The 18,507-nt window shown below is 42.1% G+C and overlaps 1 protein-coding gene across 1 annotated transcript; it reads left to right on the forward strand.

Annotated features, from left to right (window-relative positions):
• The first annotated feature begins 7,238 nt into the window (after positions 1-7,238).
• Positions 7,239-16,733, forward strand: LOC112965568 (neuropeptide-like protein C4orf48 homolog). Its single transcript, XM_026064695.1, has 4 exons — positions 7,239-7,291; positions 9,466-9,610; positions 11,458-11,546; positions 16,268-16,733. The coding sequence occupies exons 2-4, from the start codon at positions 9,487-9,489 to the stop codon at positions 16,337-16,339; spliced, it is 285 nt and encodes a 94-aa protein (XP_025920480.1). The 5' UTR covers positions 7,239-7,291; positions 9,466-9,486; the 3' UTR covers positions 16,340-16,733.
• Positions 16,734-18,507: the final 1,774 nt, after the last annotated feature.

The following is an 18,507-nucleotide window of genomic DNA, read 5'->3' on the forward strand; positions in this document are numbered from 1 at the left end:
ACTGTAGCCATGTTTATATGCCATGTGTAGTGCATACTTTTTCAAACACTGTACAGAGCCCTGGTACCTCTCTTTTAAAAGGATTCTCATCTGAATGTAACTTGAAAACCTTTCTTTGCCTCAGTTATATTGTAAAGTTGACATAAATCCACTAGTTTTTTTTTTTAATCATGAAAAATATTTGCTTAAATTTCAATTTTGCCTTTTGCAAAATCTCCTTGTATGACAACTACATGCTGTATATGTGAATCCATTACCCCATAGTTACTCTGGGTCATATTAGATTATACTGTATCTCTTCAAAGGTGGCTGCCTGTGTTTGCAAAATTAGCATGGCACAAGTGCACCATTACCATAGACACTGCAGGAATCTGTGCTTTGAAAAACTAGAACTTTTAACCCTCACATAATCTCTTCCCCCCCCCCCCGATGCAATTTCCAGAAGATAGTGGGAAAACTAGTTAAAGATACCTGCTTTCTGAGGAAAGGATGCTGCTCTTTGAGGCTAAAAATGCAGGATGCCTGCCCAGAGAAGATTCCTTGGCAAGAGAAAAGTATTTATGCAACTGAGAGCTCTATCTTTTTCTTTTCTTTCCTTCTGTGGGATGAGGAGATGAGAAGTAGTTTGTGCATGATCACAGATTCAAGCGTAGCACTTAACATAATACAAGATGGTACCATGGGATGCCCACATCCCTGATCACAGGGAGCTCCTCCCTGTTGCAGATGCCTCCTCCAGAAGCAATGAACAAGAATAACCAGGTGGTTACTACTGTGTCTTTCCCATATCCCTAAAAATAGGGAGAAAGTCTTGGAAAAGAAAAGATTGGCCTCAGTGTGGAAAAGGTGAAGAACCTCTCTTTAGGGCCTTTGCATCATTCTCAGGGCTTCCTGCTAAAGACTGAAGGTTTAGCTCTGAGCCAAGTGTCACCCTGTGGGAGGTRGGTTGGGCAGGTTTTGTCTCTTTTTTTTCTCCCAGACCTCCCCTGCCTGTAACTTTCTTTTTTAAAAAGTGTATGTTTTCTTACTGTCCCCAGATAGCTAGTATGCACTGAATTCAGCACAATCCCAATGCCTGTATTGATTGATTGACTGATCTTGGGGACCTATGCCACTTGACTCTCTCTGTAATAGCTGAGTGACTTCTATGCATGTTTGATGTTCTCAAGGTGATAACATGACTTCTAAAACCAAGAGTATCTCTCTCTTTTACACTGATTTACATCTTTGTTTATAGTCTCCACTGTTTGGAGCTAGCCATGTTAGGAGCAGCCAGCCAGCTGAGCTGATGCTAATTCTGGCAGACTGGACAAGCATGTAGTCATTCAGTGACACTCCATGTTGCCCTTTACAAAGCACTGTATGATCCATTCTGGCATAGCATGCCATTGACTGTCAACTACAAGGGGATAAGAAGCCGATATGTCTGCCTCAGTCATCCTTCCAGGGAACAATAATATTTTGGCAGAGGGATAAGGTGGTTGAGAGGGGCACAAACAACTACTGCTTCTTTGGAGGTCCTCCAAACTGCACTCAGACAGCTGAGGACCCAAACCAAGGGTCAGCATTCACTCACTGCAGCTGAGCTTCAGATCACAGGAAAATTATCAAGGGCTGAGAGAACAAAGGGTGTCAGATGGGGGCGAAGAACTAAGAGAGAAAGGCAGAGGGAACGAATAATTATAGCAGAAGTTGTATAAGAGACGAGGAAAAAATGAAAGGAGCAGAGGCAAAGTAAATGAGGGAAGAGCTTGGTTGACAAATACCTCTTTTGTTTTCTCTCAGCTGCCCATACTGTCTCTGTAGTCCCTTTCTGAGTGCCCAGTAGAATATCTTCTATGATTTCTCTTCTCCTTCACCTTGAAAATTTGGCTGCACTGTAAATAACCTGCTCCTACTTTTAAACATAAACATAAGCTATTAAACTTGTATAAGCATCTGTCCAACTTTCACTCAGGCAGTGTTGAGTTTTGGAAGAACTGTTCAGCTGTTTTGGCAGGCAGATTCATCTATCAAATGGACATATTTAAGGCTTTTTGACAGTTCTGGGTTCCAGTAACAGTGAAAGTCCTATTTTTCTTGATTCACTGAAGGTCAGGCTTCTGAAAACAGTAATGCACAAAAGTCACAGTAATGGGACATGTCTAGACAGCACCTTTTACAATGAAATTGTATGAGGGTATCTTGTTCCTCATGATTATTACACCAATTTCATCTGAGAACCTGGAGGAAGGTTTAACAAAATGAGTCTTTCCTCCACATCTCCAGCTAAACTAGCCTTTCTTTTTTTCTCGCTACCCAGCCTCCTTTTTGCATTGCTGCTATGTTAACTTCAGCTCCCATGTTTGCCTGCATCTTGCATGACCATGCTTACTCTTTTCTCTGCAAACAGAAATTTCTCTTCAATATGACCTCTGTGGTGGCTCCCTACATGTCCTTCAAACTCCTCAGCAAGATTCAGTTCATCATCATCTCCTTCACATATCTGTGACCAAGTTATAGATGGATCTCTGCCCTTCCATGGAAAAGAATGGGAACACAAGGACAGTTTTCTTCCTATGGATGGGCAGCTTATTATTTTTTTTCCACAGGAAGAAAAACATGCCTTTTCCTGGCTTTTCAGTTTCCGAAGATTTTCTGCACTAACCAGCTTGCAATTTGTAGCACTGTAATTGTAGAAAGGAGAAAAAAACTATTAAAAGGAGAAGTCATATGTGTCAGCTTGCAAATACCTTGTTTACATGAACTCAGGTTAAAGATGCTGTTTTCAAGCTTAATGTATAAAGGTACATCCATCTTTAAGCCACTAAATCATAGAGATTTTATTGTCAAAATTGCTGATTATCAATAAGATACAGGGATTGCTGTCACCAAGTAATCCTGGATCAGTCTCGGGTGGCTAGCTACAAAGGAGTTGTCTCCTAGAGCAAGGAATGTATTTGGGGCCCCCGATCATGTTTTTTCTGGATTCTGAAGTGTCCTTGTGTGGACTTTGGGTAATAAACATCTTTTAGGGAAAAGGGTCATTTATAAGCTTTGCATTTTAGCAATCTTCTTCCTTTGATTTCCTCAGTTCTCATTTTTCAAGGCAGCCTTTGCAGGAAACTGGCTAATACTGTGCTGCTTCTCAGCTGAGATATCTTCTTTTTACCTTTCTATGCCACCCATGTTAGCAGAGGCCTCTGCACTGTGAAGTCCAGTTCTAGAATGGGAAACCTGGAAAAACAGTAGTTCAGTCCTCTCCAGTTCAAAGCACAGCCCATTTATATGTATGCGTATTTGTATAGCTGCTGCAAAATACTCAAGACATCTCTGTAGACTTAGCATACTGTTGCAAAAAAAAAGTTAACACTATTATTTACCTAGAAATAGCTCAACTACACCCTGGAACATGAGAACTTCTTTCCCCAAAGGTGTGTGTGGAGGAGAGCAGATAGGGACAGTGCAGTCCAAGGATAGCACAGCTAATGCTAACCCTTCCTGAAAACTGCCATGGGATTTTTTAATGCCTCTCAGCTCCCAGAGGGAAGCTGAAAGATTTGACCTCAGTTTAATGTCTCATCTGAAGAACAGTAAGTACTTCTGACAGTGCAGGTTTCCCTGAGAGCTATGTGGAAAAGTCAGCATTGGACACCAGCCCAGTCTTAGTGTTGCATTGAAACTCAAGACTTTTTGGGCCTAGAATGATTTCAGTTGTTGGCCATACTCTGACTGAGAGGGGACTGCAGGAACCGGAGTCCCTGTGTTACTGACAAGAAAATCATTCCTAAAATTACTAATGGGGAAAATGGAAGAAGGGACAATTTCGTTTGTTTAGCTGCTTACCCAGATATGCGAGAACTGTTCAGGGAACAAAAGGCTTCATTTCTTAATCTGGTCACTCTGACACTTTCCAAGAGCCTTAAATTGGAAGGAAAAGAGCAAGAGGTTTGCTCTATGAATAGCTCAGATATCAGCGTATGGGACAATGCAATCAGCGGTAGGTAGTTTGACATTATTATTCATCATGCCTGCCTGAAGGTCTCAATCAACACCCCAGGCCTTGAGGTGCTGCGCCAACAAGTGAAAACACAGCCCCTGCCCTCGAGTGTTCGCAGCCTGGGATTGTGACAAGATGACAAGGGAGGAACTCAGCGAGAGGTGTGAGGCGGTGAGATATTGGTATAACGAGCACATTTGCATAGCATCAGCAGTCCCGGCCAGCTTTCTCCCCAGGCACTGCCAGACAGCAGCACTTTGTAGGAATCGTGGCAGAGGTAAAGCTTAAAAGGAGATTTGATGGAAGACAAGATGGTACCTTTGTGGAGAGATTTTTACCGTGATTTAGAGGGCAGGATGTGAGAAAGCATAAAAGTGTCTGCAGGAGAAGTGACAGAATCTGTTATCTTTAGTGAGGGAAGAAAGTTCTCTGCTGTGACAGAGTATTAGATTTAAGAGGCAAGGAAAGATGAAAGAGTGAAGGGGCTTAGAGATAAAGGCTTGAGCTTCTTTTCTCCCCATTCTACAGAAATATTTACAATATCAAAACATGTGCTGCCAAATCAAGATGAAAAATTGAAATCTCTGCAACAGTGCTTTGATGCTTTTTAGCTGTTGGGGATCACAAAGAAAAGCCATTTTGTTCAACTTCATCTTAAATAGGAGGTACACAGTATAGTCTCACTGATCACCTCGTGAATGATCCCACAGGGCAGCTGGGGAGTCAGGACCTTCTAACTTTCTCCCACACGTCACCTTTCATGCTAATCCCGAGTCAGCACAAGGCTATCACTGCAGCTTTGGGGACAGCCAGTGAAATCCCCACTGAAGGCTGCTGTGCAGGTGCTGCGTGCTCCCTCTCCTGGTGTGTACTTCCAGTTCTGGGGTGTCCTGGTGCTGGGCTTAGGGCTAACATTTGCACTATGCAGGCTTTGTGCAAGAGGGAAATACGACTCGGAAAGATTTTGTCAGGGATTGTAAAGTTCTGGTGAGGGTGGACCCCAGTATCCCCAAGATAAGAGCTGTTCCTGGTCACAAATATTTCATTAATTGAGCATTAAGTTTATTTTTACTCTAATTAGCTTAGGTTTAAAAAGGAAATATCTTTGAAGCAGAAAGCCAGAAACTGTCAAATTGAAAATGTCAAAATGAATTTTTTCAGCCAATTGAAAACTTCAATACATTTTTCAAGTAAAACTATCCTAAAAGTGAGGGCTCTTCCTTCTCTGTGAAAAGTTTCCACTTTGGTGAACTGATGTTTTTCATCTGAGGAAATATTAGGCTTAATGAAGAGAAAAGCTGGAGCTCAACATGGTACAGAATGGGGAGAGATGAGTAAAGAAGAAATGTGGTTAAAGCACCAAAAAGGTTAGTCCTAGTGACCACAGGGAAAGTAGATTTAGGTCAAGACCAAACAAAGGAGGTCACAGTAGCTGGTATGAGATGTTTAGAGCAAAGACTTTGGTGGCTGAGAATGGCAGACAGTCACTGGATTTTAAAAATCTTAATTAAGGAGAAGTCAGAAGCCCATTGCTTGGGTCTAGAAGAATGAATTGGAGATAACACCCAGACTACCAGGGGCTGGCTGCTTGGTGTTACTATTGTGATAGAGAAAGGACAGGACTTGGGAGAACAGGGTAAGATTTACTGGGAAGGGTCAAAAACACAAGTTAAGAAAAGGCATATATTATATATATGTAAATGATTATGTGCATATATATGTTATTTATCAAGAAGAGAGGCCAATATTTGAGATTAGATGGCTGAGAATGACCATGAATAAAGCTTCGCATTTGTAATTTGTATATAGGCAGATACTTAATCAGACCAAATCCTATATTTTTTCTCTCTGCAAGAACAATGTTATATCTTTTTTTTTTGCCCAAAAGAACAGTCTCTAAAAAATATTTTCCCTTTATTTCTCTATTTGTGATGTATATGAGTGGCAGTACTGTAATTAATCCTTTCTTGACGATGCTTATGGATGCTGTAACTTTACATGAATTTCAGAATACACAGGGTTTGCAGCACTGTCAGAAAGCAAAACTTACACAGAACAAACTGAAATTTTAGCATCTTGAAAAGTTGAACTGATGAGAGCAAGACATTCCCCTATAAAGGACAGACAGCATTTAGAGCATCTTGAAATGAAAAATGTTAGGCAGCAATTTAGTCATAACTCTGAGTAGGCGTTTCTGCTTATGAAAAAAAAGGATTGCATTCCTGACCTTCCTGGACGCTGAGTGCCCCTAACTTTCACCCTGAAAGCATTTAAGGTTCAGTCCCTATTGAACTGTCTAAAAGCAAACAGAGAGAACAGTTCCCTTTAAAGTTCTCTGAAGTTCTTCTTAATTCTGCGCCTGCCCTCAGCTATACCCCTTCACTTTTGAACAAGAACTGGTAGTGTCTAATTTGTGATAGGAAATGTATTTGGGAGGGGAGATGAGACCCTTGGGCTTAGTCTTGCTTTGACAAGGGCACTTTATCACCTATGCTACATCATTGTATTGCATTCGGTACAAATGCCAGCAGCGTATTGTTATGGAATATAGCTCGTGGACTATTAAAAGGGGAAAAGAGGTGCAGGCTGGAAAAGGAGGGTGAAGTTTACTCTGAACTCAGACTCAAGTTCCTTCTCAGGCTTTAAGTGCCTGCAGTCTTGCTGCTGCTCCTGCCTTCTGACAGCCTTGTGACTGGGATCACAGCTCTGAAGAAGTGTCCAGGAAAGCAAGCATGAGTGGTTTACAACCACTTTAATTCAGAGCCATTCAAATGGCAGACCGTGGGCTGAGAAATTCCTGGCCTTCACCAAAGTCTCAGCTGGGATGYGGCCTGCAGTTCCTGGGTGCAATCCCATAGCTTTCCCTGGTGTCCCATAAAGCGGCTGCAATTTGTCATGGCTATTTTCAGGCAGTAGGAAGAAAGTTGCTTGATTCAAGCACCACATCCCTGAGCAGACCTGGGGAAAACCATTCAGTGGACTTCAGGAAAGATGAATCAAATGGCCTGGCTTTAACTGAGCATTCAAGCCAAACCTTACCTGGAGCAGGTAAGTCACTGCTGGAAGTCACATGTCACAGCAGAAACAYCTTTCCTCAGACCTGGGAGACACAGCCTGTTCCTCTTTAAATCCTAGCTGTGTGCTGCAGTGCTCTGCATTGTTGCCATGGCAGAAATCTCCCCATAGTAATAACCCCTTTCAGAGAAGGTTAAAAAGAGACAGTGCACATGCTCAGAAATGCTGCACTTGTTCTGTTAGCAGTTGGCAGCGGCCATTTCAAAGAGATCATCACAAAGACGAGAGAGAGATCAGGTACTGATATTTTTTCCTTTGTTGGAGGGGGTGACTTTTCTCTTTCACAGAAGTCCATGCACAGATCTGTCGCTGTTCCCAGTTGCACTGCAGACAGGGACCAGCATTGAAGCCTGTCATGATTATTCCATGCAGACAGCTAATTCTCACAGAATAACTAAGAGGCAGTAGTTAGATGTGGTCTGAGGTGACTTCTGCACTCGGAGAGCAATTATTTTGCAGCAGGACTCACATCTGAAGCTGAGCTGAGGCTGGGGTAAATGATGTGTAAGGTGCCCTAAAAAAACTTTAACAACATATCTGTGTTGTTTTACTGAATCTCTGTAGCACTGAGTCAACTGTGGGAATAACCTCCACTCCTACTGACCACGAAGGCTTCAGCGTTAGGTACTTTAGAAGGAGGCTTGTATTATCTTAATTTACTGTTACATGAAAACTCTGCTGCATCCCACTGCAAAGCCTGTTGTCTCTGATTGCACTTGCTTTGATTGCAGATCACCGTTAATTAAAACAGAAAAAACAAGCCACTTGTTATTTTTTGATCACTTCACTTTATTTTAATGATTGTAGAAATAAGAAAAGGATTACATCAGATCACATCACTTCTAAATATCGGGAAGGGTAAAGAACTCAGTTCTGGGATTATAGGAATTACATTACCAGATCTGTTATCTGATGTGGGCCCAAATATGTTTGTGACTGTACACATGCATGTGTCTCTTGCCTGTGAACCCTCCCCTGCTCTTACATTTAGGTAGAGGTGCACAGGAAGGGAACATGTGTAATGCTATTCCTTCCCTGGGTGAATTGCTGATTTGCACGTGCAGCAAGTGTTCGTACAGAATTTGCAACTGCAGATTAGCTGTGTCTGAAACAGTGGCTTTGCGCATGTTGAACAACGGACCTGTTCTGCTTTTGTGGCCAGATATGGGGAAAACCTCTGCCTTCCTGCCTCCCTCCATTGCCCTTCCAAATGTGAAATACAGGTTGTTTGGGGGAATGCTGCACTCCTACATTCAGCACACTGAATCAATATTCTTATGCAACATCTTTTGCTCAGTATGAACTGTCTTAAACATCAGGGAGAGATGCCTGTTGTCCTGCTTTCCTGGGCTTAGCTAAAGAGAGTCTTCTTGTGGATTTTGTCTTTTTGTTACAACAACTTAACCTTATTTTATCCTTTCTGTTTCCTCCCTTTGAACGTACAGGAAGGGAAGCTAAACTTGCCTGAACTAAGGACCACCCTGTCAGTTTGCCAGGATTCTTAAGGATTGTGATTGATACCTGTAATAGACAGTTGCAGCTTGCACCAGTCCCAGTTTCCCCTTTCTTCTTGATCTGAACAGTTTACGTGTTGAATCAAGAAAATACGTCATTTTGAAACATGTACTTCTCAAAAACTTCACCTCTGTGTGAAGGGGAGGTGTAACTGGACCAGACTATACCTATCGTCAGGGCATGGCATGGCCTGGCTGTGAGGTTCAGGAACAAATGGATGGCTTCAGATCTTTKTCTGAAGACAGAGCAGGAAGGGAAACAGAGAGTCAAAGAGTTTTTATTTAGTTGCCAATAGAAATTCTGCCTGTGAATTTGTGGAGGTTTAACAAAAGTCTTTTCCTTCAGCTGCTTTCATAAAGGAGTAAGTTTTTATGATCAATGTAGTAATTAATGACAAGAATTAGCTTTAGTTATGTTCGTGAAAAGATGGTACATCAATAAAGAGAGCCAGTGGGTGAAAACCTCATTTCTAGGTTCAGGGCTGTTTCAGCCAGATAGCAGAGCTCTGTAGCCCCTACAGGTTTGATCTCCAGGTCTAACAGTGAACCAGCTTTCCAGATTCATGTGCTGGTCTGGGGTTGTGTAGTAAGATAAAGATTAGAATTACAGATTGGGGTCACAGTTGCTGGCATCCTGGCTTGCAATCACAGCAAATGAACCCCAAAACTGGTAGGCAGCTGATCTTCCCCTTCATTTCTAGGGTCATTCTCTCCAGGTCAGGTTTTATGTGCACTGCTGGCAAAGTACAGAGAACTTCTGTCCATGTTATAGTTGTGCTGATTTTTTTCTTTTGAAGAACTGTCAATGCTTTAACTGTCACAAACATTAAGTTCTTTGTAACAAAACTTTTGTATCTGTATTCTTTCTCAGTGACTTGTTTGTGTCTCTTGATAAAGGGAGAAGCACCCGTTCCCAAGATGCTGGCACCCTGCCTCCTGAGAAGAGTTGTCCTTACAGTTCCTTTAATTTTTCTGGTTGCACTGCTCCTCACGGAGCCTGCTAGAGCTGATCAAGAAGCGGGAACAGCCATACCAGCTGAAAGTGTGTGCCACCATATAGTTCTTTCATACAGCTTGTACTGTAGTTTTAATGTTGCAGGACTCCAAATCATTGAAACTTGTCCAAATAATTCAGTCTATTCTGGAAACTTCTTGCTCTTGTTTTAAAACTGCAACTTGACAGTACACCGATGGTGTTTTCCTCATGCATCCAAGGCTTTCCACTCTCCTCCCATGGTCTCATGCTTGTTTCTGTCCTGCTTGCACCTGAAATCTGCTGCTGTTGTGCACCTTTTCTTTTGTCCATCCCTTTCATTATGTTCATTCTTGCTATGCCACAAATCACCCTGCTTGCCTGCTTGCTTTTCAGAGACGTTCTTGAGACTTGCTTTTTTTCAACTGACATTGACCTTTCATTACATCTTTCATTCTTGGTGCTGTCTACCATATTAAATTCAGTAATTTTTATTAAAAAATAGCTCAGTGAAGATGCCAGGAAAGCACACCTTGTCAACWCTCAGCCTTGCTGCCTTCAACCACCTAATAGTCCTTCACTGGTCTGTATTGTGTTTAATTTACATCATAACATAATGACAGGTCCTTGCATCAAGCTGTTGATCTGCAAAGTGCTATCCTCTCCTATTGCCTGGTGTATATATCATAACACTAGGGTTGGGTGGTGCTACAACAATGGGAGAGGAGGTCTTTTATGCTGCTCAGTGTTTATTTTTTGCCTCTTTTTTTTTCCTAGCTAGCTAAAGAATTTGGCAGACTCCTTTTCTCCAGTAGGCAGGATTGCTGTCTGCACACAGATCGTGAGCTGGAGGCATGTGCTTCAGCTTATCAGAAGCATATAGTAATCAGTCAAATATCAAGTGTTTGTAAAATAGACTGACAAGCACCACAGGATTTTCAGACATCCCTCTGGGTTTTATCCTTTCTTCCTTACCAGGCTTCAAAGAGCAAACAAGCCCTACACTCAGAATTCCTAACTTGCACAATATTTGCTAGGAAGCTGCCAGAGAGGCACAGGCATTGAGAAGCAAATAAGAGCATATGTAGAGCCTGATGATTCTAAGGCTTTTTATCATGTCTATATTTGTTCTGTCTCTCTACCGCTATTTGTTATAGAATAGCTTCTTGTTACATGATGATCAAGGCAAAGCAAGCCTTGTGACCTTCAGTCTGGATTATCTAGATATGAGAATACAGTCTTAAACACTGCAATTAGTCCAGAATGCAGCAGCTTTGCTTATCAGCAATACCCAGTAATGACAGGGCATTGTGTTTATCTGCTGTTTGCTTCACTGGCTTTGGACAAAGCTGAATCAAATTCAAAGCTGCAGCCCAAGTGATCTGTCTTTTGATAATGATCTCAATTGCATTCCATTAGCTTTCTATTTAGAGCTCAAGTTTGTGAGATTAGGAGACAAGACTTTTCTGGGAACAGATCTGTGGTTTCAGAGACCATTTCTGGAAATTAGGTTGAACATGTGCTCAGGGCTGTGGAGCAAAATGGAAGACTCATGTTATGGGTTTAGCGTTTCCATACTTCTATGAACTGTGACAGAGAAGAGAGATAGTGGAAAGGAGGAGGGAGGAAAAGATATAAAAGGATGAGAGAARCAGCAATAAAGGAGGAAGAAAAGGGGAAGGGAAAATGAAAATTTTAATGCAAATTTCTTGAAGCATTTCTTTTGTCATTGAGACACTAGGTGGACCATCTTGATGGACTAGTTTTAAAAACCTGAATTGCTCAGGAGTAGATCCATCAGTACTCACTCTGCACTCTTGTCTGTAGCTCTTCATCATGCTCAAAATCCATGTTCATTCCTTCTCCTTCATACTTCATGCTGTTTATTCATAATTCTCTGCTAAACATTCTCCTAGGCCGTCCCTGTGTTGACTGCCATGCGTTCGAGTTCATGCAGAGGGCTCTGCAGGATTTAAAGAAGACAGCATATAATCTAGACACACGGGTAAGGAAACATTTGACTTTTATTTATTTTTTTAATATGGAAGAAAATGCTGTAGATGATAGAAGCAGATAAGCTGGATGGATTTTGCACAAGATGCTGTCAATTTACTGTACTGTCCTATCTTCAAAGGTGATGTTGGGTAACCTCATTTCACCACTCAAGGCAATAATATTTGGAATTCTTCTGACTTGGCTTATCAGGGACACTAGGAAGCTTAGGAAAGAGTGAACTGACAATCTTCAGCCCTCTACCCTTCCCTTGCCCAAGTCAGAGTATGTTATCTAAGGACTACCATTAGCCCTACCACTCTCATTCCAAATGTTGAGTGCACACTTTTCTTTTTATGTTAGAGCGAACAAAGTTCAGAACATCATTTATATTAACTGTCCGTAAGAACAGAGGCAGTTCAAACAAAAAACATACTAAAATAGAATACTCCCCTGCACATGCTTCTACCCCAGTGGAGAGGCTAAGGCAGGAAGCATCATCTCGCAGATGTTCTTTGCATTGCTCTGATTCCATAGTGATGAAAGTACCACAAAGTAGAACAGCATGGAGAAAGAAACTTGGTTGGCTTGCAGTCAGTGTGCAGAATTTGCCAAGTTGCTATGTTCCTTCTTTGAGGGAAGTTGAATCTGCCGCTTGCTACTGCAACCTGCAATCTGTGACTAGCTGTATCCCAGCTGCTGTGAGATCGTGGTGTCTCAAGAGGGTGGCTTTTCCCCTCCCTCCCACATACCCTTTAGCTCAGGTGCTATATCTACACTCTTGCACAGATTTTTCAACAGAAGGCACTCAAAATTTTTTGCTATTCTAATGTATGGTCAAGACTGTTCACAGTTCAAAGCTGGCAAACTGGCATTTCTGAAGAATGGTTTGAGGTAACTCTGAGCAGGGTACATGATACTTAAATGAAAATGCAGCTGTAGGAATGAAGATGCCTTGAATTGTGGGTTATTACCAAAAAAAAAAAAAAAAAAATCCAGCCATACCAAACTGGTATGTAACAGATTTATAGTTAAACAAAATCTGTTCAATAAATGCAGGTCAATTTCTGGGCTCCTTTAGGAAAAAATCTGGCTAATGGATACATCTGCTGAGTATGGTATACAGACAAAACAAGATGTTAAGACTGCTGAAAAATGGTTCTAGAACACTTTTTCCTTCTATTACAGACTTTTGAACTTTCTGCTAGAATTTCTAAATCTTGCTTAAAAATGTCTCAACTACTAAAATCTCAGGTTGTCTGGTTGTGGCAATGACTTTTATGACACTTATAGCTTGCAAACCAAGAGTGAAGCTTTGTAAAATACAGATATCCAAAGCAGAAAGGTAGCAATGAGGACTGAATTGCTGAGCCCTAAAGATGGCAACTGTATTTGAAGATTATTATTTTTAAAATATATAAAAAAAAATAAATAAATAGAAAGAAAGAAAAAGGATAAGAAAAACATTCAGTTAAGAAGAATGTCCTAGAACTGAGTTTTGCAGCTGTAAATTTGACAGCAAGCCTGAAAATGTGGCTCCATAATACATTCTTGCAAAAACAAACCTATCATTTTTTGATTACTTTAAAATTTAAATAATTGAATCCATATTGAGATCCTTCAGTGCCTCTGGACTAGGACAGGCCTATTCCAGTTGTTAAGCTAGGAATTCTGTCTGCATCTTCAAAAGTCATAGAAGTATTTAGAAGTTGAAGACTGCTTGGCTCATGGAACTGCCTTCTACAGTGTTTCAGTTCTTAGTTTTATTATTTAGCTGTGGTCCAATTTGATGCAAACTGGGAGTTTTAAGACAATTACTTTTGGCCACATATATATTTTACATTTGACTTTTTTAGACTGGTTTGCTGCTTAGTGGGGCAAATGTTTCTGTCCCCAAACATACAATGCCTTTTGTTAATATTCCCACTGGAGACACTTATATCCTTGAAAAACCCTCTTTTGTTTGCAGGCAGGATTTTTAGAGGATGACTAAGCAGCTCTTAACTGTGTTGGAGTGGGAGGGATTCCCAAAAGCTTAGAGAGGAAATTCCCATTTAATTCTTTCTGGAAATCTAACCCTCCAGTTCTGCACCGGGGAGACCGTATACTTTTACTACATGAACTCAGAGTTTTCACAGTGAATTTGGCCCTGTGTTGATCTGCTTGGTGTCTGGAAAAGCAAACTGACTCTAGCATAGGTTACATAACCTTTTATGGGCCATAAGCTGTGTCCTCTTCCTTTTGCAAGACTAGACATGCTTGTAACCCCCACTGATGTGGTGATCACTTACTGCTTGTCAGGCTGGCTGCATTTTAGTCATGCGGTAAGAGAGCGGTCACAGCCCACCTCTGAGAGGCTGCTTACTACCTGTGCAGATACCAGGTCTGCTTGCCCCCTTTGCACACTGCTTCTGCCCTTTTGCTCCTGCTGGCCCTTCGGAGGGGGCTGCAGGCTGGATTAACTGTTGTAGCAGCAGTAGCCAGCTCTGGGCAACCTTTTCTGGGGGCACCCGTGTTCCTCCCTCACCTAACCAAAGCGCAGTAGGTGTACTTTAGCAGGCGCAGCCCTGATCATGAACTGGAGGAGAAGCCCTTGTACTGCAGGGAGGGAGCTGCTACCATCAGACCCATTCATCGAGCCTACGGCCTGCTTCCTACTGCATCTAAAGGCTGCTAAAGACAAAGGCCAGCAGGGAGCAGGCCATAAACTAAATTCTGTAAAACAAATCCAGTCCATGGGCTACATAGCTCGCTATATGTTAGCATGAGGGACACTTATTTTCAAAATTCCAGCCCATTTTTCAGAGTTACCCAGTGGACGTTGCATTACAACTTTAAAGAGCTCAAGARCTGCACTTTTAGCTGGAGATTACAAACTTTTGTGCACAAGAAGAATCTGGCCCCTGCCCTGAGGTGTTTTTTTAGTCTGTTTAGATCCACTGGGGGATAATAACAAATCTCTGTGCAAATGACTCTGTGATCATGCTCACAGAACAGTCAGTAAAGCCATTTAGTGCCATTCATTTTGTTCTTTATTCCTTTCTAAACTGTCACTGCTTATTTGGAATGTTCAAAACACATTAAGTCGGATGTGCCCATGAAAGTAAAAATAAAGGCTTGGAAATATTATTAAAGATATATATGATGGTAGGCAGCCTTGAGGCTTAGCTCAGAGCTGTTGGCGCACTGTCGGCCTCCCTTATTCAAACCATTGTGAATGGTGTCAAGGTGATAGTTAGAAGGTGGTGACTGAGTGTCTTCTAGATGATTAGCAAAGTCTGATCAAATCTTTCCAGTCTTGTAGGGTAGCTGAAATGATCAAAAGTGATGCCTGATTTAATGTAGTGCCACATGGCTCTGTCTAGTAATGTATCAGCTGGAAAAACACCTAACCAATAGTTCTTCCTGTACTAAGAAAATGGTAAGCAGGATGCTTTAGCCTAGCTCTGTTCCCAGGTGCCTTTAGCTGATGTGTGTCAATGGATAACATAGCTTTTAGAACACAGTCTTGAATCACATGGTTATCCCATTTCATATGACAACCACAAGACGGGCAGATTAAGGATGCATTTCACTGACATTTTGAGTTGGCAGTGTTAATAATGCTCTTTTTTGTGTAAAAAAAGGGCATTATTCCATGTTACACCAGTGGAAATTAATTTGGTGAGTAGATTTCCCACAGCTAGTGTGTTACATAACAATAAGGATGAATTCATGTCTTGGGTCCAACTGATTCCCAGATACAGCTTCACTCAGGATAGACAAACTGAAATGACTGTGTGTAATAGATGAAGAGCTGATGTTGGTGCCAGGCAGCTTTGTGCTCCACCATGCATCTACAGAAGCCACAAGTGCTCCAAACAGCCAGGAGAAGCGGTCTGTGTGTGCTAGAGAGGAAGGATTGCTGTATTTCCATTACGCAGCGCTGCTTTTCCTTCCCTCCTTTTTAGCCATATGTAGGCTGAGAAGATGCAGGCCTTTCTGATCATACCCATAGGTCCAGCTCTGGAAAGTTCCTGATCCACCCTGGTTGCTCCAAGAAGCCCCATGGGGAGGGCAATGAGTTCCTGCTGTTGATGAACAGCAATTCAACTGGGGGACCTGGGACCTCTGCTCTCATGGGTTTGGTATCCCTTTCCRTAACGAAGCCAGAAATTCCATCACAGGTTTAAACCGTGATTGTTATATGCCAGGTCAGCACCTACTGTCTACTTTAGACACTAACAGTGTATTAATAATAACAGTGGTTAAGCAGAAGTTAAAAGCCAGGTAATTTATGCCTTACTTCCTCTGTATAACTTCCAACAGTTAATTCAGCCTGTAATACTGTTGATTCTTTTAAATTTTTGAATGTTTTTTTTTTAAAGCCTCTCTCATGAGGCAGCTTGAGCAATTAAAGTAAGATTGTAAGAAAGACAGGTAACTTCAAACAAAAAAAGACAACACGCAGACACACAGTGAATATACTGCTGTGAAAAACACGAATGTATACTAGACTGAATTTCTCAGTGTCACAGGAAGTATTGCCATATTGGTATGTCAGTTAATCAGGTAGAAGCTAAATTACTGCACAGCACAGTAAGCAGTAAGTCTGATTGTTACCTCAAGCCTCACCTTGTGGAACCAATCCCAAATCTTACAACAAAAGTAAAACAAGCTTTTGTTTAGGAGCTATTTAGTTTTATAGCACTGACACTTGTGTTTTGATGTTGCTTTTGTTCCCCCCTCTTATAGACAGAAACACTGCTTCTTCAGGTGGAAAAAAGAAATCTGTGTGACTGTGTAACTGCAAATCTGCTAAACTGAATCCTGGAGGCCAGCCAAGGAGTGTCAGCTGTTCAGCGATTTTTAAAAAGCAGCTGTATAAAATACAGCTTTATGGAGTTCACCTTGCAAGCATGTATGCCCCAATGTACTGAGGAAATTGGGAGGTTGTGTCTTATGTGTTTGTTTGTTCTGTTTTTTTTTAAATAGTCCTCTCTTCACATCCACTGGGTTGCCRGTAAAGGCTCAGTTCAGTAAATCTGTTACTTGGTATTAGATGGGGGGAAAAATCTACTTGTTTTGATTTTTAAATCAGAGTTGGCCAAGTGTAACCCACAGGATAAATATGGCCAGCAGTGTTCTAGAGACTCTTGTAGCTGATTTTTGTCTCTAATGTCAGCGTATCTCTGTGGCAACTTACCCAATTATACTGAGAAAGGGACTTGTGGTTTCTGTTGGTTTTGCCTCTTTGTTAAAGATGATGGAAGTCCTTTTTGCTTGTTATGTGCACTGCGACCACATTCAGACATGTTGCAGTTCTGTCAGCTGTAATGAGGTGTGTGTCATGAGGAGGTACGTGTACTGTGCTTGGACCAAAATGGCCTATATCCTAGTGTGGAGTCTTCTGGTATCCTGGGTAAGAGTATCATTCTTTTAATTAAAACCTTGCATTTCTTTCTCTCCTCCTCCTGGACAGTCCACTTTAAAACCATCATATCTATAAATAGCTCTACCTTAGCAGGTTAAATGGGTTGAATAGAAAAATAGAAAAAGGAGAATAAGACCATGATTAGTCAGCCTTGCCAGGTCCAGCTGTACCAAGATGTTACCACCAGCAGCTGCTCAGGACCACAATGCAGAAGGTTACGAACTCCCTGTATTGCCAAGGAGTTTCTTTATGTGAGTGTTCTTTACTTCAGGTGAAACACAGTGGTTAGGTCAGTCATATTTTGTTCATTCCGTGATACTGTAAGTACTAAACTGTGAACTTTTGAATCTCTCCTTGTAATTGCCTCTGGAAGCAGCTCTTTTGTTTCAGGCATGAAGAAAGAGTTGCGCATCTGAAAGCTGAGCTGATTTTTTCCTCAACACTATCATTTTGTTCTAAGATACTGTGCCCACCTACAAGTCTGAATGAGGTTGAACAGTTTGAGTAGATGCTCTCGAGTTTGTCTGATGTGATTTAGAGCCTTCTCAAACCACTCCAACAGTGGGGCTACATCGTGCTAGCTAACTGGCATGGGGAGTGGAAGGGAGCTGGACATCTGAAGGTCAAAACCTCTTCAGCTGAATTTGGGAGAAGGTGCCCATCTGCAGCCTCACCTTCCTAACTAAAATGGCAGGACTTTGCTGGAAGAGAATTAGAGAGGAGTCACAGAAACTGCTCTGGCAGTGCAACTGTAGGTGTGGTAACAAACAATTGGCAGAGTAGGGGAACACAACAGGCTGCCTGAGTGGTTTGCAAAATGAACATCTGTCCACAGTTAAAGTGGGTTCGGAAACCCAATTTCTGCACACTGAAAAGTCCAGCATGACCTTCTGGATGGGATCAGGACAGTAAGCCAGCACGGAAGTTCATTGTGGATGGGAGAGGAAGGAATTCTGTTGGGTTTTTGTTTTCTTTTTAATCCCCTCCTGGAGCACCTGTGCTGTGTGTATTTTTCACTAAGCCCTTTCATACCCCACAGGAGCATTGGCACCACTCATATCTGACTGCTGGGCAAAACAAGAGTAACTGCAAGCCCCAGCTGCAGCTCCACTCCCAGTGGGAGAGCAGCCCTTCATCACACCCACGGGGGTTTCGTAGACTTCTTGGAGCAAGGCCTCCTTTGGATGGCTTCAGCCCAATCCTGGTTGTAGCGGAATGGCTTCTCAGAGCTTCTTGACTATTGCTGCAGTTGGGTTTTCCCTTCTTGTTCTAGCTTGGCTGTTCTTTCCACTGCAACTTCCATTCCCCCTTCCAGTCTGGCACTGCCTTCTTTCCAGACTCAGGGATTTCTTGGTAAACCCCTGCCCCCCCCCCCCCAATCCTGATGACTCTGTGTGTGGTCACTGCAAGCCTGGATGGTGGGGCTGATACTGCTCAGGTCAGCAGTTGTACTGCAGGATCAGTGTGTGGCCCTCCCGCTTAACAGTGGAGTGAGTGAACAGGGTGCCGAGCAACACTATTGTCTCAGTTCCTGCCCAGTGACCTTGTGTGGGGACTTTTT

Source organism: Apteryx rowi, unplaced genomic scaffold (assembly GCF_003343035.1).
Source record: "Apteryx rowi isolate R43461 unplaced genomic scaffold, aptRow1 scaffold_22, whole genome shotgun sequence".
Taxonomy (NCBI): domain Eukaryota; kingdom Metazoa; phylum Chordata; class Aves; order Apterygiformes; family Apterygidae; genus Apteryx; species Apteryx rowi.

Bases quoted from the DNA above. Each gene is read 5' to 3' on its own strand.
- LOC112965568 (XM_026064695.1), top strand. From the start codon at position 9,487: ATGCTGGCACCCTGCCTCCTGAGAAGAGTTGTCCTTACAGTTCCTTTA. The intron at 9,611-11,457 runs GTGTGTGCCACC...ACATTCTCCTAG, and splicing joins AACAGCCATACCAGCTGAAA to GCCGTCCCTGTGTTGACTGC. The intron at 11,547-16,267 runs GTAAGGAAACAT...CCCCTCTTATAG, and splicing joins CATATAATCTAGACACACGG to ACAGAAACACTGCTTCTTCA.